We start from the raw sequence: 27,993 nt of genomic DNA, 5'->3' as shown, positions 1-27,993 counted from the left end.
CCTTTCAAGGCGAGCTCCGCGGCGGCGGCGGCCCAGTGGCGCACACCTTTGACCACCTCCCAGCGCTCCCTGCCCGACGTGCTCGGTGCCGCCACAAGACGAGGCATGGCCACCCCACCCAAGAGGAGCTGCCCATCTCCCGCAGCCAGCTCTGAGGGGACCCGCATCAAGAAAATTTCCATCGAAGGGAACATCGGTAAGGAGCCTCGGGAAGTGTTGGTCCCAAAGCAGGGGTAGTCGCGGCAGCGGCGGCTGAAGCGCCCCTTCGCTTCATCCCTGCTCCTCCTCATTGAGGGCTTTCCTCCCAGCCTGCTCCTGTGCTTGCAGACGCGCCCTCAAATTCCCCAGCCGCCGAAAGCACCCTTCTCTTGCCTCTCCAGCTTCCCTCCCGTGCCACGAGGGTGTTCGTGACCCCTGGGCGTCAGGCGGCCGGCCTAGGCCTGCGGGCCTTGTGAGGCGCGCTTGGGGTCCCTTTCATCCTCTTTGTTTGGGAAGGGTTTTGTTTTTGCGGTGTGTGGTGTTTTTTTTGGATGTGTCTGTATGTCAGTTCTTGAGGTGCAATATACATAAGTTAAAGGATCCCTTTTTAGGTATACCCCTCTGTGAGGTTTGACAAACATACAATGTTTTACTACCACCATGATCAAGATTCAGAACATTTCCATCCCTGCAGAAAGTTCCCTCTTGCTTCTTTGTAGTCAGTCTCCTCTCCATTCCTATCCCCTGGCAAGCGGTAATCTGATTTCTAATCCTGTAAGTTTTGCCTTTTTCAGAATGTCATATAAATGGATTCATAGAGTATGTAGCCTTTTGTGTCTTGCTTCTCTAGTTTAGCATAATGCTTTTACATTTATTCATGTTGCTTGTATCTGTGGTTTGTTCTTTTTTGTTTCTGAGTAGTATTCCACTGCACGGATATACCACAGTTTCTCTCTCCCAATTGTGGACATTTGGATTGTTTCCAGTATTTAGATTATGAATAAAACTGCTGTAAACATTCAAGTACAAGGAAAGAATTTTTAAATGATCTTAGCAGAAGGAGTTCCTCACTCCCTACCCAACATCCAAGTAAACATTGTGTTATGATTCAAAGACCACTGCTGTTTCTGTTCTTAACCCAGATGTCATTTTGCAGGATACATGAGAACTTGCGATTCTTCCCTATTTCCTACCACAGGAAACCTACGCCTGGTACTTCCTGTTTTGATAGGATTTTGTTTTTTTGGTTCCAAGTTAGGTACTGGTCATTCATGCATACAGCAAATTTTAATTCTCACTGTGTTGACAGCACTTGTACTTCTTTTAAAAGGCAAGGCAAACAGGTGTTCTAGCAGCATTCCAAGGAATAGAAAAAGCTGGACACACCCTCAAAGAGGACATCTTGTTTCATTGCTCCAATATTAAGGCACCAGTGGGAAAGATCAATGTAATAGACTCTCATTTCTTCTTAGCTGGATAAGTTCTTTGAAGGTGAATGTTTACTAGTATGATTCCTCACAGCTACTTATTGGATATAGAAGACGATGTATAAAGACAGGAGAAAGTAGATGAACAAAACCTATTCAAAAGTAAATTTGAATGAACAACCTCTCAGATTTATACCACAATCCCTTCCCTTTCCTAAATCCACTGAAGCAATGTATCATATCTGGAAATTTACTTCCTTCCAAGCATCTTTAATCTTCTCAGCAGCTAAAATAATTTTCTAATATATCACCTCCTCTCCAATTTCTCAAAATTCTCCCAGAGCAGTCTTTGTGTATACAAATGTGATTGTGTTATCCCTTGCTTAAAATTCTCTCACCTCCCCATTACCTACACTGGAAGGAGCTGCAAACTGATGGCCTGCAGTTACACAATATTGGCATGCCCAACTTTGAAAAAAACATTTTTAATTAGTTGCTAGCATTTACAAATGTTGAGATTTCCCATAAACATCTAGGTTCTTGGCTTCTCTTGAAAAATCTGAAGATCTGGTAGCACTGTGTTTCTGTAAGAGAACCATTTGCTCTTTAGATGGGATATGTCACTTACCACTTAACGGTTTTCCCTGACACTGCAGCTTTGTCATTTGCTGTTTATTAATGCTCTTATACTGTTGTTCATGTGCCCTCCGCCTTATTTGCCAGACCCAAATAAGCCATATATGTACAAATTGCTAATCTGTTTATAGAAGACTATTTCATGATTCGTCTATTTTCTAGAATTTGAACTTTAACTGGTCATTTTCATTTCATACTCATGTAACTTGTTTTCTCATGTTCTCTAACTAAATTACTCTCTTACGTTAGATTTTGGAGTCCTTACCTACTTCTCATCTTAATGGTCTGTATAGAATGATTTTTGGCATCATTATGCCTACTTGGCATTAATAATTTTGTTAGGTCCCATGACTTTTTAAAGTATTAACATCAGTGTCCTTGGTTCTTGTTCTCCTTTGCCTTCCTAGAATTTAAATTTATTAATTAGCTTATTTTCAAGCCCCCCATTTCCTCCTCATAAGTTAAGGAACTGGATATTAGTCTGATTGGGAACTGCAGGTAACTATTTTTATACTGCTTGAAATAAAGAGTAATTTTAGAGAGTAACTTATTACTCTTAAAATTTCAGAGTATGACCGCATGAACTTTTTCTGTTTGTAAGCAGTATCAGAAGAAAGCTGAATGCTCTAGCCTTAAGTGCTTTCAGAGTCTAGCTGATGGCTGGTGTTTTAATGTGTTCCTTGGGTGCTCTTTCTGAACATCATGTTTTCCTTCCTTCCTCCATCTAGCTCAGTGAATGTCTGGTGAACGTTTTATATGCCTCCGTTCACTTCTTAATGCCTTACAGTTTCTATGCTTACCCTCTTCACATGAAATTTGTGGTCCACCAGTGTTTTTCCTATGATTAAACCTCATGGTCATCTAGTTTATCCTTAAAAGTTTTTTGCCTGTCCTCTGGTGGTAATATGACTTTTGTGTTTTGCTTCTTAACTCTTCTCTCTATGTTACCTTCTGATTGACCCTCCCTCTTTTTTTTTTTTTCTTTTCTATCGACCTATGTAATGTTTTAGGTTTGATTATAGTTCTTCAAGTCAAAGGTAAGTTCTTTTTGCCCTCTTTGGATCCAGTTTATAAGGAAGAGGAGGCTTTGCTTCAGTTGCTGTTTTTTAAATGTTTATCTATGTGCGTGTGCATTTGTATTCATATATATGGAGAGAGAGAGAAAACATCATGCTGACCAGAGGTGACTCATATAATCACATTTGGTGACTTCAGATAGGAAGGGTGTGGTGGTCATTAAGAGTATTGTTAAACCCTGTCAAATTCTAGGTCAAGACTTTCCCTACTATTAAATTGAATGAATTCCCAGATATTTTTTTTCCCCGGTACACGGGCCTCTTACTGTTGTGGCCTCTCCCACGGAGCACAGGCTCTGGACGCACAGGCTCAGCGGCCATGGCCCACGGGCCTAGCCGCTTCGCGTCATGTGGGATCTTCCTGGACTGGGGCACGAACCCGTGTCCCCTGCATCGGCAGGCGGACTCTCAACCACTGCGCCACCAGGGAAGCCCTCCCAGATAATTTTAAAATAGTGAATATAATGTCTTAGTTACACCCAAACTGTTTTCTTTTTTTCCTTCTAGATATCTCAGAAACTAGTGAATGATCAGGGAGAAGTAAAGTCTATACAACTTTTTTTTTTTTTTTTAAGGAGTTTGATAGAGTGCACAGAACCATAAAAGTGAAGCAGAAAAAACATGGCTATTGCTTGTAGGAAGTGTTTTGCAAAAATATTTTTATAATTTCTGTTAGCCATAGTGTCATATGATAATTAGTGTCATATAATAATAATCATATTATTTCCCATCCTAAAACTCTGGGAATTGGATGCTTTTTTTTTTTTTTTTTTTTTCTGGCCACACTGCTTGGCTTGTTGAATCTTACTTCCCCGACCAGGGATTGAACCCTGGCCCTCGGCAGTGAGAGCTCAGAGTCCTAACTACTGGACCACCAGGGAATTCCCTGGATGCATCTTTATATTAATTTTGTGGTTTATTTGGTTGTTTCTAGATTGGTTTTAGATAGGAAAAACCTGAGTTTGTTTGGAAACTGAACAAATAGAGCCAGTAGAGAGGAAAATTTTGAAAATGCAAGAGCCTGGAATGACTGTCACTGTTGTGATAGTTTACTTATTTATCACAGCAGTTTCCATGAGGAGGGTATTATTATTACAGTCTCCATTGTATTATGAGGAAACAGGTTCTGAGAGGTTCAGTGACTTGCCCAAAATTACATACCTAATTAAGTGGGATAATAGCCTTAACCACTTTCCAGTTATCTCTGTTTTGTTAAGGAAAGTAAGTCTAGGACTAGAATTTTTACTTTTTTTTTTGGCCGCGCTGAGCGGCTTGCGGGATCTTAGTTCCTGGACCAGACCAGGGATGGGACCCATCCCCCCTGAATTGGAAGTGCAAAGTTCTAATCACTGGACCTCCAGGGAATTCCCTAGAATGTTTAAAATTCTGTTCCATGGCTTTGGTAAACTAAAAACAGTAACACACAAAGGAGCTTAATACAGGTGGGCAGGGATCCTTTTCCTTTTCATTTAAATAAAGTCTAAAAGAGAAAGTTTAGAAAATCGACTGCTTTTCTTTTTTGTATTGTTTGCTATTATAAATTTTGTAAAAGCTGATGGCTGTCTTGGCATTTTTTTCCTGATAAATTTCCTTCCTCAGTTTCACTTTTCCTCTCACAACAGCTGCTGGGAAGTCAACATTTGTGAATATCCTTAAACAAGTCTGTGAGGATTGGGAAGTGGTTCCTGAACCTGTTGCCAGGTGGTGCAATGTTCAGAGTACTCAGGATGAATTTGAGGTATGAAAATAAACTTTATTTAATAAAATAAAAATTTTTGATTTAGAGAACAGTTGTATTCTTGGATTTTTTTTGTTTTGTTTTTTTTCCTTTTGCAATAAAACTTTCAAATATAGGGCTTCCCTGGTGGCACAGTGGTTAAGAATCCTCCTGCCGGTGCAGGGAACACGGGTTCAAGCCCTGGTCCTGGACGATTCCACATGCCATGGAGCAACGAAGCCTGTGCACCACAACTACTGAGCCTGCACTCTGGAGCCCGCAAGCCACAACTACTGAGCCCGTGTGCCTAGAGCCTATGCTCCACAGCAAGAGAAACCACTGGAGTGAGAAGCCCGCACACTGCAATGAAGAGCAGACCCCGCTCGCCACAACTAGAGAAAGTCCGCACGCAGCAACAAAGACCCCATGCAGCCAAAAATAAATAAATTAAAAAAAAGCAAACAAACAAACTTTCAAATATAGCTCTAAGTCTGTATCTTTATTTGGGCAGTAGTTATGTGGAAGTATATATATATGTATAACACGCATTGAACTATGCACTTAAGATTATGCACTCCATTGCATCTAAGTAGAATTTTAAAAGTTTTTAAAAATTAATTAAAACTTTTTTTTTTTTAAAGAAGATGTTGGGGGTAGGAGTTTATTAATTAATTAATTAATTTTTGCTGTGTTGGGTCTTCGTTTCTGTGCGAGGGCTTTCTCTGGTTGTGGCAAGCAGGGGGCACTCTTCATCGCGGTGCGCGGGCCTCTCGCTATCACGGCCTCTCTTGTTGCGGAGCACAGGCTCCAGACGCGCAAGCTCAGTAGTTGTGGCTCACGGGCCTAGTTGCTCCGCGGCATGTGGGATCCTCCCAGACCAGGGATCGAACCCGTGTCCCCTGCATTAGAAGGCAGATTCTCAACCACTGCGCCACTAGGAAAGCCCAATTAAAACGTTTTAAAAAAATCTAATTTTAAGTTAAATTTCTTGCATGGCTTTTTACATTTTGTTTAAAAATAGGTAAATAAGAAAAGCAAAAACAGCTACCCAATAGCTGAATTTTACTAGTTTATTTTTCAGGACTTTTGTCTTAGAGACAGCCATTATTTTTGTACTTTCGTTCGTGTTGGACTTTCACCCTGGACACAAGTTTCAATTTCCCAGAACTTTCCATCCTACACTACAAATGAGAAAGAGGGCATAATCGTTAAATTCCATTCTTTACAGCAAACTTTACTGTATGTGTATGAAGAGAGATTTGATTGCTAAGATTTTTATTTCTGGAGAAATGAGAATTGAAATTGAAAGCAGCATAGCAGAAATGGAAAAATGGAAATGTGTGCTAGAAACTTACTTTGTTAGGTCTGAGGAGGACAGAGAGGTTTTGAAAAAAAAGTCTCATTTTAAAAGTTTAGCTTTTGGTCTAGGGAATCTAGGAATAATAATTGAATATTTAAAATGTAAATCATATATACAAGGAGGAGTCACCAGCCAAGGTACTCTGCAGACTTTGGGGACACTGGTTTTTAATAACCAAAAGTATTTTCTCAAATACCTGTTGGCCAAACATAGTTAACTTTAGGTCTGGGACCCAGCTCACTACACCCCAATCCTTTGAATAATCTAGGACTAAACCCTGAAGGGACTTCCTTCCCATATGGACTCCATCTTCTTAAGAAATTGATATTTCAGTCTGGTCTTTGAGGAAGGGCAGAGTTAGCCTTAAGTAGAGTTTTAAAGTGGGTAAATTTATTTGCTTCTTTCAACATTTTTTATTGACATATGATATAACTATAGAAAAGTATATAAACTATGTACAGTTTAAAGAACAATTTGAAGGCTATCATCTTTGTAACCATCACCCAGGTCAAGAAATAGACCATTACTTTCTCGTTCAAGAAGTCCCTGTTTGTTCTTCTCAGGTCACAGTATCTCCTTCCCAAGGGTAATAACTCCGCTAGGGGTAATCACTCACATAAAATAATTCTTGTGATAATAATTTTTCTGCTTTCTAAAAATTTTATGTACATGAACATATCTCTAAGAAACATAATGTTTTGTCTGTTTTTTAATGTTGTATAAATGAAATCATCTGTTTGCATTCCTTTTCCTCTTGCTTATTTTGCTTAATAAGTTTGTGAAATTTGTCTATATTGTTGCATGCAGCTATAGCTTGTTCATTTTCATTGCCATATGGTATTCAATTGTGTTCATATATCACTGTTTGTCCATTCTATACCTTTGATCAGTTTTTGAGCGGTTCCTACTTTAGTTGCTGTAAAAACAGCCCTGTTAGGAATATGAATCCTGGTGTACACATGCAAGAGTTTCTCTTGGAATAAGAAGTAAAATTACTGGGTGGTGGGTATGTGTTTGATTCCTGTTTTCTGAAGTGGTTTTACCAGTTTACATTCCCCACAGTGTACTGAAGCTGTCAATGGTTCACCCCTTTGCCAGTATTTAGTATTGTCCAGCTTCCTAAATTTTATCATTCTGTTGAACATTTAATATCTTTTATGTTTAAATTTATATTTTCCTGATTGCTAATGAGATGGTGCTCCTTTAATTAATTAATTTATTTGCCATTTGGATTTCTTTTGTAAAGTCCCTTTTCAGGTCCTTTTGCCCATTTTCCTTTGGATCTTCTGTCTTCCCTCACCCTGCATTTTTACCTCTTAAAGTATGTCTTGTGGCCTCTTTCAAAGTGCCCTATTCAAGTTTGCTTACATTTAGAAATGAGAGACCTGTGTTCTAAAAATAATCTTTCTCCCCCTCATTTCTGGGGTCAGCTGTCAGTGCAGTCATTCTCAGGGGTTAGGTAGAAAGTAGCCAAATTAAACCAATGTGAGAAATACAGAAGGAACTGAAGGAACTCTTTTATTGGGGGAATGTTAGACTAGATTGGATTAGGTGACCTTCATTTAAGGTCCATTCTAGTTTTAATATCATAGCTTCTAACTCGTATTAAACATGTATAACTGGTTTGTTGGCACATTAAATGTTTCTGCCTCTCAGTGTACCTTACTTTTTTTTTTTTTTTTTTTTTGTTGCACTGCATGGCTTAGTTCCCCGACCACCAAGGATTGAACCTGTGCCTCCTGCAATGGAAGCGCAGAGTCCTAACCACTGGACCGCCAGGGAATTCCCAGTGTACCTTATATTAACCAAGCACACAGGAACATATATAAAAACTATAATGTCAAAAATTTTAATTTGCAGAGAGAAATGTAATTATCAGATTCATTGATGTAGGTCAACCCATTCTCTATATAGGCCTAGTAGAAGGAACTTATAAGATCTCAAGGATTTGGTGCTTTTTCAAACAACAAAAAATCCCTTGGGAATTTAAATATGTGGGATGCCTCCTGGTTAAAAATGACTGCCCTAGTGAATCACTGTTAGTGTTAGGAGTGTATTGAACCCTTTAGTTATGTTGGAGAGGAGAGGTTGAAAACATTGCATTAATATACATGGGAAGCCAATTTATAATAAGAAGGTTGTCTATTAAGCTTAGAATCAGAGCTCAGGGGAATTAGTTATATTATCTTAATGACTGATGTCATCACACTAAGATGCATTGATGCATCTGTCTCCATTTTAAGAATTGGCTTCATGGATCTGATATTCATGTTTATGGGCTGGAGCATTTTCTTCCTGTGTACTAGAGTCAAAATTCCAAACTTTCTTTATAACTACCATGCAAGTGAACCTACTATTATTGTTAACATATACTTTCGTTAACATATACTTTCATCAGTTTCCTGTAATCCAGTCATGTCTCCACCATGTTACAATTTGGTAACCTTCATTGGATTTTGTATATTTGTGTACATTCTTGGAGGATAGTTTTAATTTTGTGTGTGTATTAAAGGCTACTATGTTGTTAATCCTCTCTACTTAGGTGGAGTTTCAGATTGTGGGGATAGTATTTTGGGGATAAGGTAGCGGAGTGTGAGGGTAGTAATGAGTGGGTGGGTTCTCAGTATCTTTGGATATTTTCTTTTTTCCTGGACCTCAAGAAATGGAATTTCTTCCCTCATCCTGGGGCCCTTCTTCCCCAGACCCATCCCTGACCTATTCCTTGGGATTATAGTGTGAACCACTATCCAAATCTAAGCTTTCTTAGCATGCTGTCAATAGTGAGAAGTAGACTGTCTTCAGACCCAACTCTGGTAAGGCCAGTCCTACTTCGAATGTTCTCCATTTAATCACACTTCTTGGCAGTAACACTGGGATGGGAAGAGTTGGGCTGCTGGTACCTTTGATCTCTTCCCCTAGTCAGTAATTTAATTTGCACCTGCATGTTTAGCTGGTTTTGTTTTTTACCTGCCACCTAGTGGCTGAAATGTTGCTATACTATCCATGAGCTCCCACCAATTATAGCAAAATAAAGAGGGAGAAAGTACCTAGGAAGATTATGTAGTCTCCCCTCCCTTCTCCTCCCATGGAAAGAGTATCTTTAAATCATATGACCCAGATGATTATCAGTCTTTGTATTAAAGATTTATTTCAAATAACAGTGTGCTTTATTTGGTGATTTATGTTATTATTTAAGCCCAAAGCTTTGATTTAATTGCTTTCTTTTAGCCTATTTTTTGAGGTCTGCAGACTGTTAGGAAGATATTTTTAGTCTGTTTCTCTCAGTGAGCTGAATTCTTTTGGGAGATCTTTGTTATTTACTGTGAAATGCTATTTTACTTTTATCTAACACTTCTTACCACTAAGAAGTCACTGAAAAATTAGTAACTCTGTGAAAGAAGGTATAAAATATACTTATCTGTGAAACAACAGCATATTTTTTGATAAGTCATTCTTTTTTTTAAATTTAATATTTATTTTTGGCTGCATTGGGTCTTCGTTGCTGCTTGGGGACTTTCTCTAGTTATGGTGAGCAGGGGCTCCTCTTCATTATGGTGCGTGGGCTTCTCATTGTGGTGGCTTCTCTTGTTGTGGGAGCACAGGCTTCAGTTGTTGTGGCTCGTGGGCTCTAGAGCGCAGGCTCAGTAGTTGTGGTGCATTCTTAACCACTGCACCACCAAGGAAGTCCGTATCAGGTAAATTTAAGGTAATACTTGCTGCTATAGTAAAGTCTCTGTGGTTTAAGATGATCAAATTTCATTTCTCAGGCAGTGTACAGTACAATATGGTATTGAGTGGATGGCATACCATGCTGTCACTCAGAGACCTAGACCCCTTCTAATGTGTGGCTCATCTAACCTCTAGGACAGTGCTTCAAACTTTAGTGTTCAGCAGAGTCACCTGGAGGACTTGTTAAAACAAAGACTTGGCCCTCGACCCCAGTTTCTGATTTAATAGGTCTGGCAGTGGGGTGTTGAAAATGTGCATTTCTCTCAAGTTCCCAAGTGAGGTTGATGCTGCTGTTATGGGGATCATACTTTGGTACCCCTGCCCTGGAGTTGAAGTTGAAAACCGCTGCTCTAGGGACTTGGTGTCTTTTGCTTCCAGTTGATGAATAAAGAAAGAATCATCGCTTTTGAGAGGTTTTTATGGGTCCAGCCTGGACATGATAAACATTGCTTCTGCCCTACTTCCACTGGCTGGAACTGAGTCTTCTGGCTGTAGTTAATTACAAGGGAGACTGGGAAATAAAGCCTAGCTGTGTGTCCAGGAAGAAAAACAACCTGATTTTAGGGAACACATAGTAGTATCTATCACACGCAATTTCTAAATAGAAGTACTTTAAATATATTTGTTAATGTAACTTAAACTCAAAAGTGCCATGTTTAATTAATCAGTGTAGAAGTTGTTGAAGTTTATTTTAAAGTTAATGGGTTATTTTAGGGGATTCTCTGGTGGTTCAAGTGGTTAGGACTCCGCTCTTCCATTGCAGGGGGCACGGGTTCGATCCCTAGTCAGGGAGCTAACATCCCACAAGCCTTGGGGCGCAGCCAGACACAAAACAAAACAAAATAAAGTTGATGGTTATTTTGGTAATAGGTATTTGTGCACCAAAGACAACCTGAAATAGTAAGCCCAGATAATGATAAAGACAAAAAATTTTTTTTCACGGTTAGTTTTATTTATAAAAATAACTCAGATGTATTTTCACTAGTGAATTTGTATTTATGTCATTAGTGAATTCTCCATTGTATAATTATGTAAAGTTATCCATGTCTAAGATAACATAATTAAAATACAGAGTACCAGCACCAGTTAATTATCCACATAGTATCTGAATAGCCCCTTCAAGAAATCAAATTAAGTATTACTTGCTTTATAGATATGATATAACTTCAGTATTCAATAGCAGATCAACATTTTGGAAAGAATATGGCTTTATTGTCAGTCTTAGGCTTGAATCCTAGTTTTGCTGCTTACCAGATATATTGATATTAATGAGTTATTCAACCTTTTTGAGCCCCATTTTTAAAATTTATAAAATAGTGTCAGTAATGACTATTTCATAGGGTTGAGATAATGTATGTAAAACTTTTTATGTAGTCCCTGGCATAAAATAAATAATAAACAGTAGATATTATTATAATTATCATTAAAATTGAAGTATATTTTCTTAATGAAGGGATATTTTGTGTAATGAACTTACTAGTTCTTCAACGAAAATTCTTTATTTTCTAAATCTAAGACATAAAAAATAAACTTTTAAGAAAACTTAAATATGGCCTTTGTGTTCACATTCCTAAGCACATTCTTTTTTGAAAATATGCTAAGTAAGCTACAGATAATGCAACCAGGGATAGAGCAGACTAATCCAAGACTTAAATTTTGTGTTTTGAATTAACATTTATACTGCAGAGAATTCCATGTATACGTAAATACCACTACACCTCTGCCCCTCTTTTAGTGTCAAGTAAAAAAACTTTTTAATGTATATTTTTTGATTATTTGATAATTAATAATTTAATATTATGTATTTAATATTTACATATATTTTATTGAGCTATAATTGACATATAATATTGTATTAGTTTCAGGTGTCCAATATAGTGATTCAACATTTGTATACATTGTAAAAATGATCACCACAGGAAGTCTAGGTACTGTCTGTCACCATACTAAGTTGATACAATATCATTGACTCTATCCCACATGCTGTGCTTATTTATTTTATAACTGGAAATTTGTACTTCTTGATCCCCTTTACCCATTTCACCCCACATCCCCTACCTCCCTCCACTCTGGCAACCCCCCATCTAGACCTGTGAGGCTGGGGATTTGGTTTTGTTTGTTTGATTCCACATGTAAATGATATCATGTGGTATTTGTCTTTCTCTGTCTGACCTGTTTCACTTAGCATAATACCCTTAAGTTCCATTAATGTTGTTTCAAATGGCAAGATTTTGTTCTCTTTTATGGCCAAGTAGTATTCCATTGTATACATACACCACATCTTTATCCATTCATCTGCGTACAGACACTTAGGTTGTTTCCATATTTTGGCTATTGTAAATAATGCTGCAATGAACCTAAGGGTACATATATCTTTTCATACTAGTCTTTCTCTGCCTGATATATTTTCTTAAATTTTTAAAAATTAATTTTTTTTAATGTGTGGAATAGCAGCTTGTGCTCTTTAGCTAAGTTCTCTTATAAATCCAGCAGTCAGTGTTCATAAAGTTGTCTCTGTTACTAAGAGTAATTTCCAAAATGCTATGCTTACTAGGGTAGGAAAATAAAATAGACACTACTGTCCTCTTTATAAAAATAACTACACGAAAGTTTTGGTTGAGTTGATATACTTCATTTAGCTGGAAAAATTCACTTGTATGAAACATTTTCTCCCTGGATGATGATGAATAAGTGGAAAGTCAGTTTATAATTAAATTAACAAAGGCCCTTGAAACTCTAATAAAATTAAATTTATTCTTTAAGCAGTTTGGGAAGGCAGTTACTTTACCCTTATTTCAGTTCATCATCTGCTCAGTATTTCTAAACAGCCCTATTGTTGACTGTTAGCCTCTTGCCATTTTATGCTTTTTTTTTCCAGTTTTGAGAAGTTTCACTTAATTATGTGGTTTGTGGTATGAAATTTAAATTCTGCCTCAAAGTGCCATGTGTTTGTGTGGTTTTTAGTTCTTAACTGAAACTGAGGTCCGTTGTAATGTTTACACTTCTGGATTTTTTTTTTTTTCCTCAGAGGAAAACCACCTACCTTGAGCATGAACTTTCAGGAAGTGTTCAGGGGTATTTGAACTAGGATTGAGAATAGGAATTAGGCAGTCATATTTTATTCCTTGAAAGTTAGAAAACAAGATTAAAGACTGTATAACTGTTAGGGGACTCTTTATATAGCTTGACATAGAAAAGATGATGAAGCATCCCTGGGTTCTGGGTTTTGTTTTTTCTTTCTTTCTTTTTTTAAATTTTTATTTTATTTGGCCACGCAGCACATGGGATGGATCTTAGTTCTCTGACCAGGGATCGAACCCATGTCCCCTGCATTGGGAGTGTGGAGTCTTAACCACTGGATCGTCAGGGAAGTCCCTTGTTTTTTCTTTCTTAATCTGACAACTCTAATATCAAAAGTATTCTAATGTATTCTATTACTGTGCAATCAATTTTAATTTAAAAAGAAAGAAAATACTGTCACTCAAAGGAAGAAATTTTAGGAACTTCCCTGGTGGCGCAGTGGTTAAGAATCCGCCTGCCAATGCAGGAGACACGGGTTCGACCCCTGGTCCGGGAAGATCCCACATGCTGTGGGGCGACGAAGCCCGTGCGCCACAACTACTGAGCCTGTGCTCTAGAGCCCACGAGCCACAACTCCTGAGCCTGCGTGCTGCAACTACTGAAGCCCGTGCGCCTAGAGCCTGTGCTCCACAGCAAGAGAAGCCGCTGCAACGAGAAGCCCATGTACCGCAATGAAGAGTAAACCCCGCTCACCACAACTAGAGAAAGCCTGCACTCAGCAACGAAGACCCAGTGAAGCCAAAAATAAATAAATAAATTTATAAAATAAAAAAAGGAAGAAATTTCAGTGGCTTCTTTCTCTTTACCCCCACCCTCCCCCTTTTTTTTTTGATTGGGAAGCTTCGAATTTGCTGACTTTGGCCTGTAGTAGTGAAGTGGCAATGGATAGATGCTCACAATTATTTTCTATATTTTTTGCAAGTGATTCATTGAGGATACCAAGCCTCTTTAAAAAAAATTCATGGTTTAAATCAGATATTCCCTAACATAAACGACTTTAATCAGATTATATAAAAATCTAATAACAGGAAATTGGCTTTACAGAATATAGAAAAGTGGATGCTGTGGTTGGAGAGAGAATAGCAAGTAGATACCATCAAGGTATCTCAGGAGTTTTTCAGTGTGATAGGAATACTGGAAGGGACCTAAGATGGCTTTGCCTGTTTAATTACTTAAACACATTGTACTCTGTCCAGGGAAGGTGCTAGGCTAGAAATCTGAACAAAGCAGTGTTACTAGTAAACTTTTCTGATATTTTGTAACAGCAGTAAGTAATTTCACTGTGTTCAGAGGCAGGTGTGAATATCTCATTGTCTTGATTTGTGTTTCTTTAAATTAGCAATGTTGAGCATATTTTCATATGCCTATTAGCCATCTGTATATCTTTGGAAAAATGTATATAAAGGTCTTCTACCCATTTTTTAAATTGGGTTGTTTGGTTTTTTTATTTATCCAATTTTTTTAACTTAATAAACATTAAAATAGCCCTATTGATCATTGCTTTTTGTTTCCTTTTTCAAATTCAAAATAGGAACTGACAACGTCTCAGAAAAGTGGTGGGAATGTTCTTCAGATGATGTATGAGAAACCTGAACGGTGGTCTTTCACCTTCCAGTCATATGCCTGCCTCAGTCGAATACGAGCTCAGCTTGCTGCTCTCAATGGCAAGCTCAAAGATGCAGAGAAACCTGTATTATTTTTTGAACGATCTGTGTATAGTGACAGGTATATATAAATGACTGTACTTGTCAGTTTGGAATCTTGGCTTAGAAGTGGACTTTTTTTTCCTGTTTCCTGGGAATCAAAGTAATAAGAGAGGCTGAGTTGGAGATTTGAGATGGAAAATGACATTTAATACCTTCAGCAGTTTGGTACTAATGCCATTAGGGAAGTTCTAGCATAATTGCTAGCTGCCATAGAAACTGGTATAGTGGCCATCTCATCTCATTCAAATTTGCAGAGAAGTTTTTTTTCTTCCAACCCTCTTAAAATTCTTATCTGCTCTGGTTAAATCTGGATCTGTATTCTAGACTTGCACCTGGAGCTAGGAGATCATATATCTCTAAGGGAGGCTTAGAATTACCCTGCTTATTATGTAAGGATTGTTTTACTAGAGTTAGATCTGAGGTTCTCAAACTTTAGGACCCCTTACATTCTTAATAATTATTAAGGAGCCCAAAGAGCTTCGTGTCTTACTGATATTTATGTTATTAGATATTAAGGTTGAGAAATATAAAAAAGATTTATTAACTTATTTGAAGTTAGTAATAATAAATCCATTACATATAAACATAAGAAAGATGTGAAAATTATATCTTTCACAACAAAAAATTAGGGAGAAGAGTAGCATTGTTTGAAACTTTGCAGATCTCTTCAGTGTCTGACTTAATAGAAGTCAGCTGTATTCTCATTTGTGCTTCTGCTTTTAAGCAGTTGTAAGCTTTTGGTTGAAGTACAGTATATAAAGTAATCTGGTCTCTCACAGAACCCCTAGAAGGGTCTTGGGGACCACCAGGGGTTCTCACACCAAATTTTTGGGAACCACTGGCCAAGTACATATTTTCTATAGTTGGAGATAATGTGTTGTTTTCTTCTGTTGTTTTTTTCTGCTAACCAAGGCATTATCCATGGGTTTAGGAGAATGTTTCATGTCCATTTAGTAGATCCGTTTTTTCTTTGTGCTTTTTGGAAAGAATTTATGTGTTGATATAGACTCTCTTTCAGGTATATTTTTGCATCTAATTTGTATGAATCTGACTGCATGAATGAAACAGAGTGGACCATTTATCAAGACTGGCATGACTGGATGAATAACCAGTTTGGCCAAAGCCTTGAACTGGATGGAATCATTTATCTTCGAGCCACTCCAGAGGTGAGAAACAATAAAAATTTGTTTTGTCCATTGACATTTCAGAATAATATTTAGAAATCCTTTCAGTGGTATGCAATGAAGGCGATTTAGTTTAACTCTACTCCCCACCTCCAAATTAGACACTCATAACTGTGTAGATAGAAACATTCTTTTTTTCTAAGCAAACTGTAAGCCCACATTTGGAAGTTGCTCTTTTAGGCCCCTTCTCTGTTCTTCCTCAGTTCTGTTCTTCATTATTTCTTCCTGACTTTCTCAGGGTCTGTCATCTATCACAGCTGCATTAAGAAACTTTCTAAAGCAACCCCTAGAATGTAGGCTTCATGAGGTGGAAGTTTGGGTATTTTAATTACTGTTGAATTTCCAGTGCCTAGAATAGGGCCTGGGTACATAGTGGGAGATCAGTAAATGTTTGCTGAAGGACTGGCCAAGTTGGTGGAGGTCCATTTCAAGAAATCCTTTATGGTTGTTTGTGGCTTGGAATGGGTGGGCAGTAGCAGCTGTAGTTGAGAAGAGCCTTAGAGGACCCTTGCCATTTTCAGTTAAGGAAGCTTGAAAATGTGCCTTTTGTCATAGGTTGTAAATAGCTATTCTTGTTTACATATGAAATTATGTTATGAATCCAGGAAGACCAAGTAGATAGATGCCTTTCATAAAAGTAACCTAAATAAGAACTTACATTTGTTAAGGAATTTCTGGTTTTGGTGCTTGCATCCCCGTTTTTCTCTGTTTTTTATTCCTGTTTCTTCCCTAAGTCACAAAGTAGGCTCTGGTGAATGTAAATGCCATGACTTCTAGCCTGAAAGAATACCGTATTGCTATTGAAGCTGAATTTTCAAAGAAACTAGGTTTCTGATTCCAAGAGATGATTTTTTTCCTCTTCTAATGTCAAGTAAGCCAGAATTTAACAATAATAATTTTGAAATTCACTTTTATTTTTGAAAAGAATTTTTGTTTTTAATTATGAAAATAGTAAATACAAATATAGAAGAAAACATGAAGAATACTAATAATTTCATTATGCTAGAAACATTCATAGTCAATATGTTAAAGTCTAACACAAAACTTTATTTTATTTTTAAAATATTTTTAAACAAATAAATTTATTAAAAAAACAAAACTAAAAAACATTCTATTCTGGTTACCACTCTTTGTTACAGTCTATCCCATTTTAACTCATTTCTATTTTTCCCATGGTCTTTAGAGATAAGAGCCTCAAGGGTATGGAACAGTTCGATAGTAATTCCTCATCTTGAAGATTCACATGCAGTGTCAGTTGTGTGAATTAGCACCCCAATGCTACATGTGTCTGAGGCCTGTGATTTCAGGTTCTCACTGGTGAATTATTTATTTTCAAGTCATTGTCTTGAAATGTTTTCAGACTCTCTCTCTCACTCGGGCTTGTGGATGGAATTTTACTAGCTCTCTTTTAATGAAGGCACAACCTCTCAAGACTCTTTGTTTTCTTCAGGAAGATCAGCTCCAGTTCCTTATACTACATAACCTACTGCCTCAAATCTCCTGGAATGACTCAAAACCTCAAAGCTCCATGCTCCAACCTGGGCTGGTTGTTCTGCCATTCTGTTTCAAATTTGCTGTTTTTGGATTTTTTATTCTTATCCTCTTGAGACACCTATTCACTTATCTCTTGTGGATCCTGTATTGCCTGGCTCTTCTTTTTTTTTTTTTTGGTTTACTCTTTTTTTTTTTTTAACATTTTTATTGGAGTATAATTGCTTTACAATGGTGTGTTAGTTTCTGATTTATAACAAAGTGAATCAGTTATACATATACATATGTCCCCATATATCTTCCCTCTTGCATCTCCCTCCCTCCCACCCTCCCTATCCCACCCTTCTAGCTGGTCACAAAGCACCGAGCTAATCTCCCTGTGCTATGCGACTGCTTCTCACTAGCTATCTATTTTACATTTGGTAGTGTTTATATGTCCATATATATACTACCACTCTCACACTTTGTCCCAGCTTACTCTTCCCCCTGCCCGTGTCCTCAAGTCCATTTTCTAGTAGGTCTGGGCCTTTATTCCCCTCTTGCCCCTAGGTTCTTCATGACCATTTTTTTTAAGATTCCATATATATATGTGTTAGCATACAGTATTTGTTTTTCTCTTTCTGACTTACTTCACTCTGTATGACAGACTCTAGATCCATCCACCTCACTACAAATAACTCAATTTCGTTTCTTTTTATGGCTGAGTAATATTCCATTGTATATAGGTGCCACATCTTCTTTATCCACTGATCTGTCGATGGACACTTAGGTTGCTTCCATGTCCTGGCTATTGTAAATAGAGCTGCAATGAACATTGTGGTACATGACTCTTTTTGAATTATGGTTTTCTCAGGGTATATGCCCAGTAGTGGGATTGCTGGGTCATATGGTAGTTCTATTTTTAGATTTTAAGGGACCTCCATACTGTTCTCCATAGTGTATCAATTTACATTCCTACCAACAGTATATAAGGGTTCCCTTTTCTCCACACCGTCTCCAGTATTTATTGTTTGTAGATTTTTTGATGATGGCCATTCTGACTGGTGTGAGATGATATCGCATTGTAGTTTTGATTTGCATTTCTCTAATGATTAATGATGTTGAGCATTCTTTCATGTGTTTGTTGGCAATCTGTATATCTTCTTTGAAGAAATGTCTATTTAGGTCTTCTGCCCATTTTTGGATTGGGTTGTTTGTTTTTTTGATAGTGAGCTGCATGAGCTGCTTGTAAATTTTGGAGATTAATCCTTTGTCAGTTGCTTCATTTGCAAATATTTTCTCCCATTCTGAGCGTTGTCTTTTCGTCTTGTTTACGGTTTCCTTTGCTGTGCAAAAGCTTTTAAGTTTCATTAGGTCCCATTTGTTTATTTTTATTTCCATTTCTCTAGGAGGTGGGTCAAAAAGGATCTTGCTGTGATTTATGTCATAGAGTGTTCTGCCTAAGTTTTCCTCTAAGAGTTTTATAGTGTCTGGTCTTACGTTTAGGTCTTTAATCCATTTTGAGTTTATTTTTGTGTATGGTGTTAGGGAGTGTTCTAATTTCATTCTTTTACATGTAGCTGTACAGTTTTCCCAGCACCACTGTTGAAGAGGCTGTCTTTTCTCCATTGTATACTGTTGCCTCCTTTATCAAAGATAAAGTGACCATATGTGCATGGGTTTATCTCTGGGCTTTCTATACTGTTTCATTGATCTATCTTTCTGTTTTTGTGCCAGTACCATACTGTCTTGATTATTGTAGCTTTGCAGTATAGTCTGAAGTCAGGGAGATTGATTCCAACAGCTCCGTTTTTCTTTCTCAAGATTGCTTTGGCTTTTCGGGGTCTTTTGTGTTTCCATACAAATTGTGAAAATTTTTGTTCTAGTTCTGTGAATAATGCCAGTGGTAGTTTGATAGGGATTGCATCGAGTCTGTAGATTGCTTTGGGTAGTAGAGTCATTTTCACAATGTTGATTCTTCCCATCCAAGAACATGGTATATCTCTCCATCTATTTGTATCATCTTTAATTTCTTTCATCAGTGTCTTATAATTTTCTGCATATAGGTCTTTTGTTTCCCTAGGTAGGTTTATTCCTAGGTATTTTATTCTCTTTGTTGCAATGGTAAATGGGAGTGTTTCCATAATTTCTCTTTCAGATTTTTCATCATTAGTGTATAGGAATGCAAGAGATTTCTGTGCATTAATTTTGTATCCTGCAAGTTTACCAAATTCATTGATTAGCTCTAGTAGTTTTCTGGTGGCATTTTTAGTATTCTCTATGTATAGTATCATGTCATCTGCAAACAGTGACAGTTTTACTTCTTCTTTTCCAATTTGTATTCCTTTTATTTCTTTTTCTTCTCTGATTGCCGTGGCTAGGACTTCCAAAACTATGTTGAATAATAGTGGTGAGAGTGGACATCCTTGTCTTGTTCCTGATCTTAGAGGAAATGCTTTCAGTTTTGCACCGTTGAGAATGATGTTTGCTGTGGGTTTGTCGTATATGGCCTTTATTATGTTGAGGTAGGTTCCCCCTATGCCCACGTTCTGGAGAGTTTTTATCATAAATGGGTGTTGAATTTTGTCAAAAGCTTTCTCTGCATCTATTGAGATGATCATATGGTTTTTATTCTTCAATTTGTTAATATGGTGTATCACAATGATTTGCATATATTGAAGAATCCTTGCATCCCTGGGATAAATCCCACTTGATCATGGTGTATGATCCTTTTAATGTGTTGTTGGATTCTGTTTGCTGGTATTTTGTTGAGGTTTTTTGCATCTATATTCATCAGTGATATTGGTCTGTAATTTTGTTTTTTTGTAGTATCTTTGTCTGGTTTTGGTATCAGGGTGATGGTGGCCTCATAGAATGAGTTTGGGAGTGTTCCTTCCTCTGGCAGGAGGATTCTTAACCAGTGCGTCACCAGGGAAGTCCCTGAACTTTTAAATTTTTAACAAAATTTTATTGAAGAATAGTTGATTTACAATGTTGTGTTTAAATTCTGCTGTACTGCAGAGTGACTCAGTTACACATTTATATTCTTTTTCATATTCTTTTCCATCATGGTTTATCACAGGTAAATTATTTGATTTTTAACTAAACTTATTTTATACAGTTTATTTCAAGTATGGATGCCAAAAGTTTATACACATATTTTGACTTATTTTTGAGAGTAACACTTGGTTTAGAGCTACCAAATGGTTGAAAAGAACAAGGAGAGGAAAATGATCAACTTCCTAGGGAAAATAAATAGAGATTTTGGCTAGCATAACTAAAGAGACACTAAGGAAAAATTTAATGGCAGCTGTCAAGAATAATTGTTCCTTGCCTCCTCCACTCCTCCTACCTGTTTCTTATTGCTTGCTTTTAGAAATGCTTGAATAGAATATATTTACGGGGAAGAAATGAAGAACAAGGCATTCCTCTTGAATACTTAGAGAAGCTTCACTATAAGCATGAAAGCTGGCTCCTGCATAGAACAGTAAAGTAAGACTTCCTTATTCTTATTTACTATTCATTTTAAACTCCTTTATCAAATTTTAATCCAAATCATGTATAATTTTTCATTTTCAGCCATTTTTATTTATTAGTATTGTAGGATCTCCCAGAATTAAGTATGGATTTTGATTCTTTTTACTGCAATGGGATCCTATTTTCTTAAAGTTTTTATAGCTAATCTCCCCCAGCAGTATTTACAGCATAATATATGGAATTTCACATTAAGGGATAAAGTAGGAAATATATCTGTATACATTATTTAGGTACAAGCATACCTTGTTGTATAGCACTTCAATTTATTGTGCTTCACACATGCTGCATTTCTTACAAATGGAAGGTCTGTGGTAACCCTATGTCAAGCAAGTCTGGTGGCACCATTTTTCCAACAGCATTTCCTAATGTTGTGTCTCTACATCACATTTTATAAATTCTTGCAATATTTTAAACCCTTCACCAGCAAAAAGATTATGTGACTCTCTAAAGGCTCAGATGATGGTTAGCATTTTTTAGCAATAACGTATTTTTAAATTAAGGTATGTACATTTTTTTTAGACATAATGCTATTACACACTTAATAGACTGCAGTATAGAGTAAATGTAACTTTTGTATGCACGGGGAAACCAAAAAATTTGTGTGACTTGCTTTGTTGCAATATTTGCTTTGTTTTGATATTCACTTTATTGCAGTGGTCTGGAACCAAACCTGCAGTATCTCTGAGATATACCTATACTCTTTCAGAGAGAATTTTAAGATATTTCAAGTTTGTTTCTTAGATCACTGTACTTTGTCATTAGTCAGATCTTGGTTCAGACGCATCTCACTTATTAGTATACAACCTTAGACAGTCTCTGAGCCTCAGAGTGACCTCCCTGGGCTTTAGTTTTCTCATGTATAAAATGCAAATATTCCTGGATTTCCTTGGTGGTGCAGTGGTTAAGAATCCACCTGCCAATGCAGGGGACACAGGTTCGAGCCCTGATCCGGGAAGATCCCACATGCCGTGGAGCAACTAAGCCCATGCGCCACAATTACTGAAGCCCTCGCACCTAGATCCTGTGCTCCGCAACAAGAGAAGCCACCGCTATGAGAAGCCCACGCTCTGCAATGAAGAGTAGCCCCTGCTCTCCACAAGTAGAGAAAGCCCTTGTGCAGCAACGAAGACCCAATGCAGCCATAAATAAATAAATGTATTTTTAAAAAAAGGCAGCAAAGTTCTAAGAAAAAGCAAACATTCCTACTTTATGGTATGATTTTGGTTTTTGAAGAGAATTACATTTCACAATGCCTAACTTTATATATTTTATACCTGAGATTTTTAGACATGTATAGTAAATCTAGGTGAGAAAGAAGGGACTGCCAGATGAAGTACTTGGCAGGATAATTTTAATATAAAATGATTGATAACATTTTGTTTTCCAGTGAAGACATAAGAATAATTTTTTAGTATTTCTCTTTTATTTGTTGCTTTTTCTAATTATTTTGTTCATCTCTCTCTTTTCAAACAGAACCAACTTTGATTATCTACAAGAAGTGCCTATCTTAACACTGGATGTTAATGAAGACTTTAAAGACAAACATGACAGTCTGGTTGAAAAGGTAGATTTATACAAAGACTATAAATAATATTTGTTTTGTCTTGTCTAAAGAAGTGTTCTAACTTGGTGAGAAAACAATTTTCTAAGGAAAGATTACATAAAGTTATATTAAGAGACAGTTAAGAGCTTTAGAGGGATTTAGACTGTTTAGATTCTCATCTTAACTTCAACTTTTAGCTTTGTAGCCTTAGCTAAAATTAGGACCTTCTTTATCCTTTAGTTTCTTTATCTGTATTATAGGGGTGACCACGTTAACAAAAGTTCTTGCTCACTCTCCTCTGCTTTGTTCCCTTTTCTTCCCCTCTTCCCTATACCACCAATCTTTAGATAATAATAAACTATTTGTGAAATTAATCTTTTTCAACTAAATTCAGTATGGAAGATGTTTGAAGCTGTAGGATATGGATCTCATCCATTTTTCTACTAACTAGAGTCTTGAGATTAAAGATTTTTAGTTTTGAGTTCTATTTGGGACCTTGTCAGTGATAACTTGGCACTGCCTAATCATTGAGTCATTGTCCTAATCAGAGTTGATCTATCCTCCATAGATTTGGAAGTTGACTATATTCTATAAAGTGAGTGGTGCTCATATTCATAAAGGGACTGGCAGAGAACCTATTGATGAACACTTGAGAGAGAATAGTAATGGGATTTGTATAACAAATATCCTTATATCCATGTTAATTAACTTAGTGATCTAAGAGCTAAAGAAGAAGCCACATTTTTTTGTTGTTTGTTTAGTTTTGAGAGAAATCTTATTTTTCTTTATTCCTGTCACAAAATGTCTGCTGTTTACTATAATAGGTATTTAACATTTATAAGGGATGTATCTCAAGAATTTTGAAAATCTCACCATTTATAGATAACTACTGAAGCATATAGTTGTTTTTCCCATGATATAAAGAAAAGCATATCTGGAAAATTCAAGTGATCTCTTCATACTAATTTAATGATGTTTAAAAACCTAGTACAGAATTCATTTGTGATACTGTTAAAATAAAATAAATAAAATTAAGTCAGCCAGCCATCATTTTAACTAGATGAATCTGTAAAACCACTTTTTAATTTTATCTAACACTTCTGTATTTTGATTAATAATCACCATTTCATATTATTATTTATTTTTGGTTTAATTAGTTTTACTAGAAGTTTGCTTTCTTTCTCAGGTATTTTTGCAAGGCGGTAATTTTTGTCTATTCAGAATTACTCTGCAGCCTAGAATACGTAGAGAGCAGTATCTTGAATTGTGACGTTGGCCAGTTGGCTAAGTTCATTTGCTACTTATATGACCTTTCCTCACATACTAATATTACAGTGTGTATATATGATTCAGATTTGTGCTTCAGAAAAATTATAAATCTGTTACATAGGTTACATACATAATCAGGACCTTTAGACTTATTAAACCGTTGCAATTATTAATGTTATCAGTACTAAAGCTGCACATGTCAGTAGTCTATGGTATTATAAAGAGATAACAAAATTAGTGTTATGGCTGTTATAGAACTGTATCAATCTTAAATGTAAATTTAATGACTCCTGTGATGACATTTTAGGTCATTCATCTTCTAATACTGAAGTATTTGTTAATATTTCTTTTGAAACTAAATGATATGGCTTTGTGATAGAGTTACTTATACAGTTGAGGTCTTCAACTGTGTAGATACTTTTAATTGAAAATGAATATTAGATATCTCAAATTAGCCAAGGAATTATATTAATATTTTTTTCCTCCCCTCAGGTAAAAGAATTTTTGAGCACTTTGTGATCTTGCTGAAGACTGCAGGCAGCCAAATGATTGCACATACTTCAGCTTTGTGTATCTTCATAGGTCCATATTCATACAAGTCTCTCTTCTAAACCCAAGTTTTTAACTATTTTTGTTTCAAGAAAAAAATTTTTTTTAATGAATCCTATATAAAAGTTTATAGCTAGTTTTTCTTTTTTCCTTTTTTTTTTTTTCTTCTTTTCTTTTTTGGAGCTTTAAAAAAAGAAATACATTTAAGTATCCCTTACAACAAGAAGTCTGGGGGTAGGTGGTTCCAGAATCATTATAGTGGCTAAGCTGCATCATAAAGGACCCAGCCTCCTTCTGTCTTTCTCCTCTATTATCCTCCTCAGCCGGTTGACTTTTTTTTTTTTTTCTGGTGCTTCTCATCTCACTGACCAATTTCTTAACTACAGACTTTAATGTTACATAGTAAATAGTAAGATGTCCTGTGTAAATTAGTGTACCTGTTAAAAATTGAAAAGTGGAATTTAAGGAATCCTTAGAAAAAAGTATGATGAGGTTTTATTTTAAATACTTTTGATCAGGTGCCTTCCCTTCTACCTTAATTTATGTGGAAGATAAGACCAGGTTTAGTATTTAATTACTTCACTGATTTATTAATGTGTCTATAATACATTTGTAGAGAAGCAGGTTAGACTTTGTTCCCGGTTTGTAATGGCATAACTTATAAATCATTTAATCTTTTTCCTGCCTTTGTTTCTACATCTGTGGTATGAGTGAGGCTTCATCTTTTGCATGGGATTTTGTAGGATTAAAGAGAAAATGTTTCTATACTTAAAAGATAACTGAAGATTATTACATGAATAGAAAGATTGAATTCATTTGGAACTTAAATAGCTACCTGCTTTTTCCCTTCTCAGACCATTCTTTTAGAATGGAGTATTACTACTATACTTAAAAGATTGGCTTAATCTATGATTGTCTTTAAGTCATTTGAGGTGGAATTATAGTTTTCCTTAATTTCTTCCCATTTTTATAGGTAAAATGTTAGTGGGACATAGTGAGGGATACATTCTTCCATTTTATTTTTTATTGATGCTATACTGGGAATGAGTAGTCTTTCTTTATACTTGGTGAGCTGTCAAAAGGGAAACTGAAGACAAGGTAGATTTTCTTCATAGCAGTTAAGTCTGTTTAGTTAGTCCCAGCTCTTATTTCCTGCCTCCTACTTTCCCTACTGTCTCGATTAATTAGGCAGCCTACTATTTAAAGTTTTATTTAAAAGTAAATAAAAGTCACACATTTCTACTTTGAGAACATCATCATCACTTTTCACTTCATAGCTTGCTTTGCTTCTCTGTTGGATTATACCTGAAGTATTTTCCCCCTCCTTTAAGAGAAATTACTGATAAAAATGATCTTGCTTTATGTTATATATCTTGAAAGCATTATCATTTTTTGTTGATTATATGTTAGTAAATACATATATTAATAAAGAAGGCAAGGGGTAAAATAGTTGTAATTTAAAAAATCTGCATGGGTTCATTTTAGGTCTGTATGTATAGATTTAAGTCTGTACGTATAGATTTCTTTCAACTTTGTGTAGTTAAGGTGTGCAGTGTGCAGTGTGTTTTCTTTGTATTTAACCTTTCTACTTGACATTTTAGAAAAATTCTGTGGCTTTTAATGAGAGGAAGAGTTACTTTTACTTTGAAACTATCATGTTCCTTTTTAAAATATCATTTCTTGTTTTTGGTTTCTTGATATTCAAAGATGATAATTTAGTGAGTTAAACAGTTTAGATGCACTGATCTTTGAAAAAGAGACTGTTTCAAATCTGTAATTACCATAAATATTTAAATTGTCTCATGATATTGTATAGATTTGTTTTTGTTTGATATAAATGAATTTGTTACTAAATTAAATATTTGCTAAATAAATAAGTAAAAATATCATGAACTCTAATGGAGCTACACTCATTGAAATGATTGCATCTCTTTTAGAATTAAAATTTATTCTACTTTTGGAGAAAATTATGAATATATAAAGATTGATAGTGGCTTATATAAATTAACATTGAGTCTATTTTAAGTGGAGACATATTTCAGAGATTTTCCATAACCTTTAAAAATGTTTAGCTTAATGACTTTTTAAATCTGTAAAATTGAAAAGAAGCTTAAAAAATTATTATTTGTTATGACTTAAAATAAAAGCTGTACCACTGGGTGAGCACAAGGGTATTGAGCCTAGTGGTCTGCATTATCTCTTGAATCCTGTCTCCCCTATCAGATCATCTTTCTTCAAAGTATATGTACTACTTTTTATAGTTTACTCTTCTAAGAAGGTGATTAATTGTACAGGATTTATCCCTTCATTCAGAGTTTTCTCATCTTTTATGCCTGAAACTTAGAGCAGTGTTTACCAAGCCCCTAGGAATCAGGTCTGTTATATTTTAAAAGACAAGAAGTCCCAAAGTGTTTTTTACGTAGAGGTATAAATCTCATTACCTACAGAAAAATGCTAGATAAGTTGCTTAAAGTATTTACAAATCCTGGTAGATAATAGCCTTCCTCATTTGAAAAATCTTACCTCTTTATTTATTTTTTGGCTGCATTGGTCTTCCTTGCTGCATGCAGGCTTTCTCTAGTTGCGCGGGCTTCTCATTGTGGTGGCTTCTCTTGTTGCAGAGCATGAGCTCTAGGTCCACGGGCTTCAGTAGTTGTGGCTCGCGGGCTCTAGAGTGCAGGCTGAGTAGTTGCGGTACACGGGCTTAGTTGCTCCGCGGCGTGTGGGATCTTCCCAGGGCTTGAACCCGTGTCCCCTGCACTGGCAGGCGGATTCTCAACCACTGCGCCACCAGGGAAGCCCCTACCTCTTTCCTTTGAAAAAAATTCTTTTGGGGGGGAAATAATTTTAGATTCACATAAGTTGCAAAATTATTAGAGTTCCTGTGTACACCCATGGTAACATTTTACTTAACAATAGTGTATTATCATGACTAGGCAATTGACTTGGTATACTACTGTTAACTAAACTACAGAACTTATTTTTAATAGTTTTTATTTTCATTTTTTAGAACAGTTTTAGGTTCACAGGAGAATTGAGTGGAAAGTACAGAGTTCCCATATACTCTCTGCCCCCATACTTGCACAGCCTCCTCCAATATCAACATCCCCCAACAGAGTGGTATGTCTGTTATAATCAATGAACCCACATTGACACATTATTACCACTCAAAGTCCATAGTTTGCATTAGGGTTTACGCAGTCTTGTATCTTCTGTGGGTTTTGACAAATGAATAATGACATGTAACCACCATTGTAGTATCATACAAAATAGCTTCCCTGCCCTGAAAATCCTCTGTGTCTGTTCATTCCTCTCCCCTAAACTCTGGCAATCACTCATCTTTTTATTGTCTCCATAGTTTTGCCTTTTTTCAGAATGTCGTAGAGTTGGAATCATTCAGTAGGGAGCCTTTTCAGTGGCTTCTTTCACTTAGTAATTTACAGTTAATTTCCTCCATGTTTTCTCATGGCTTGATAGTTCATTACTTTTTAGCACTGAAAAATATTCTCTTGTCTGGATGTACCATAGTTTATCCTCTCACCTACTGAGGGACATCTTGGTTGCTTCCAAGTTTTGGCAGTCATGAATAAAACTACTTTAAACATCGGTGTACAAGTTTTTATGAGGACATAAGTTTTCAGTTCATTTGAGTAAATTCCAGGGAGTGCAACTGCTGGATCATATGGTAAGAGTTTGTTTAGGTTTCTGAGAAATTGCCAGACTGTCTACC

General features: G+C 36.3%; 1 protein-coding gene across 2 annotated transcripts; it reads left to right on the top strand.

Annotated features, from left to right (window-relative positions):
- On the top strand, positions 1 to 26,164 carry DCK (deoxycytidine kinase). Of its 2 annotated transcripts, none has more exons than XM_065877729.1 (7): positions 1 to 196; positions 4,741 to 4,856; positions 14,537 to 14,730; positions 15,730 to 15,877; positions 20,742 to 20,857; positions 22,376 to 22,466; positions 24,207 to 26,164. In XM_065877729.1, the coding sequence occupies exons 1-7, from the start codon at positions 106 to 108 to the stop codon at positions 24,231 to 24,233; spliced, it is 783 nt and encodes a 260-aa protein (XP_065733801.1). In that variant the 5' UTR covers positions 1 to 105; the 3' UTR covers positions 24,234 to 26,164. The 2 variants fall into 2 exon arrangements, with proteins under 2 accessions (XP_065733801.1, XP_065733802.1); XM_065877730.1 differs by having other exon boundaries at positions 11 to 196; positions 14,621 to 14,730; positions 24,207 to 24,403.
- Positions 26,165 to 27,993: the final 1,829 nt, after the last annotated feature.

The sequence above is a fragment of the Phocoena phocoena genome, chromosome 5 (genome assembly GCF_963924675.1).
Source record: "Phocoena phocoena chromosome 5, mPhoPho1.1, whole genome shotgun sequence".
NCBI classification, from domain to species: domain Eukaryota; kingdom Metazoa; phylum Chordata; class Mammalia; order Artiodactyla; family Phocoenidae; genus Phocoena; species Phocoena phocoena.
This window is presented reverse-complemented; position numbering and strand designations above follow the sequence as displayed.

What these genes read in the sequence shown, in the direction of transcription:
- DCK (XM_065877729.1), top strand. Translation starts at nt 106, where the DNA reads ATGGCCACCCCACCCAAGAGGAGCTGCCCATCTCCCGCAGCCAGCTCT. An exon ending in TTCCATCGAAGGGAACATCG is followed by an intron (nt 197 to 4,740) that starts GTAAGGAGCCTC and finishes CTCTCACAACAG; the next exon opens with CTGCTGGGAAGTCAACATTT. An exon ending in CTCCTGCATAGAACAGTAAA is followed by an intron (nt 20,858 to 22,375) that starts GTAAGACTTCCT and finishes CTTTTCAAACAG; the next exon opens with AACCAACTTTGATTATCTAC.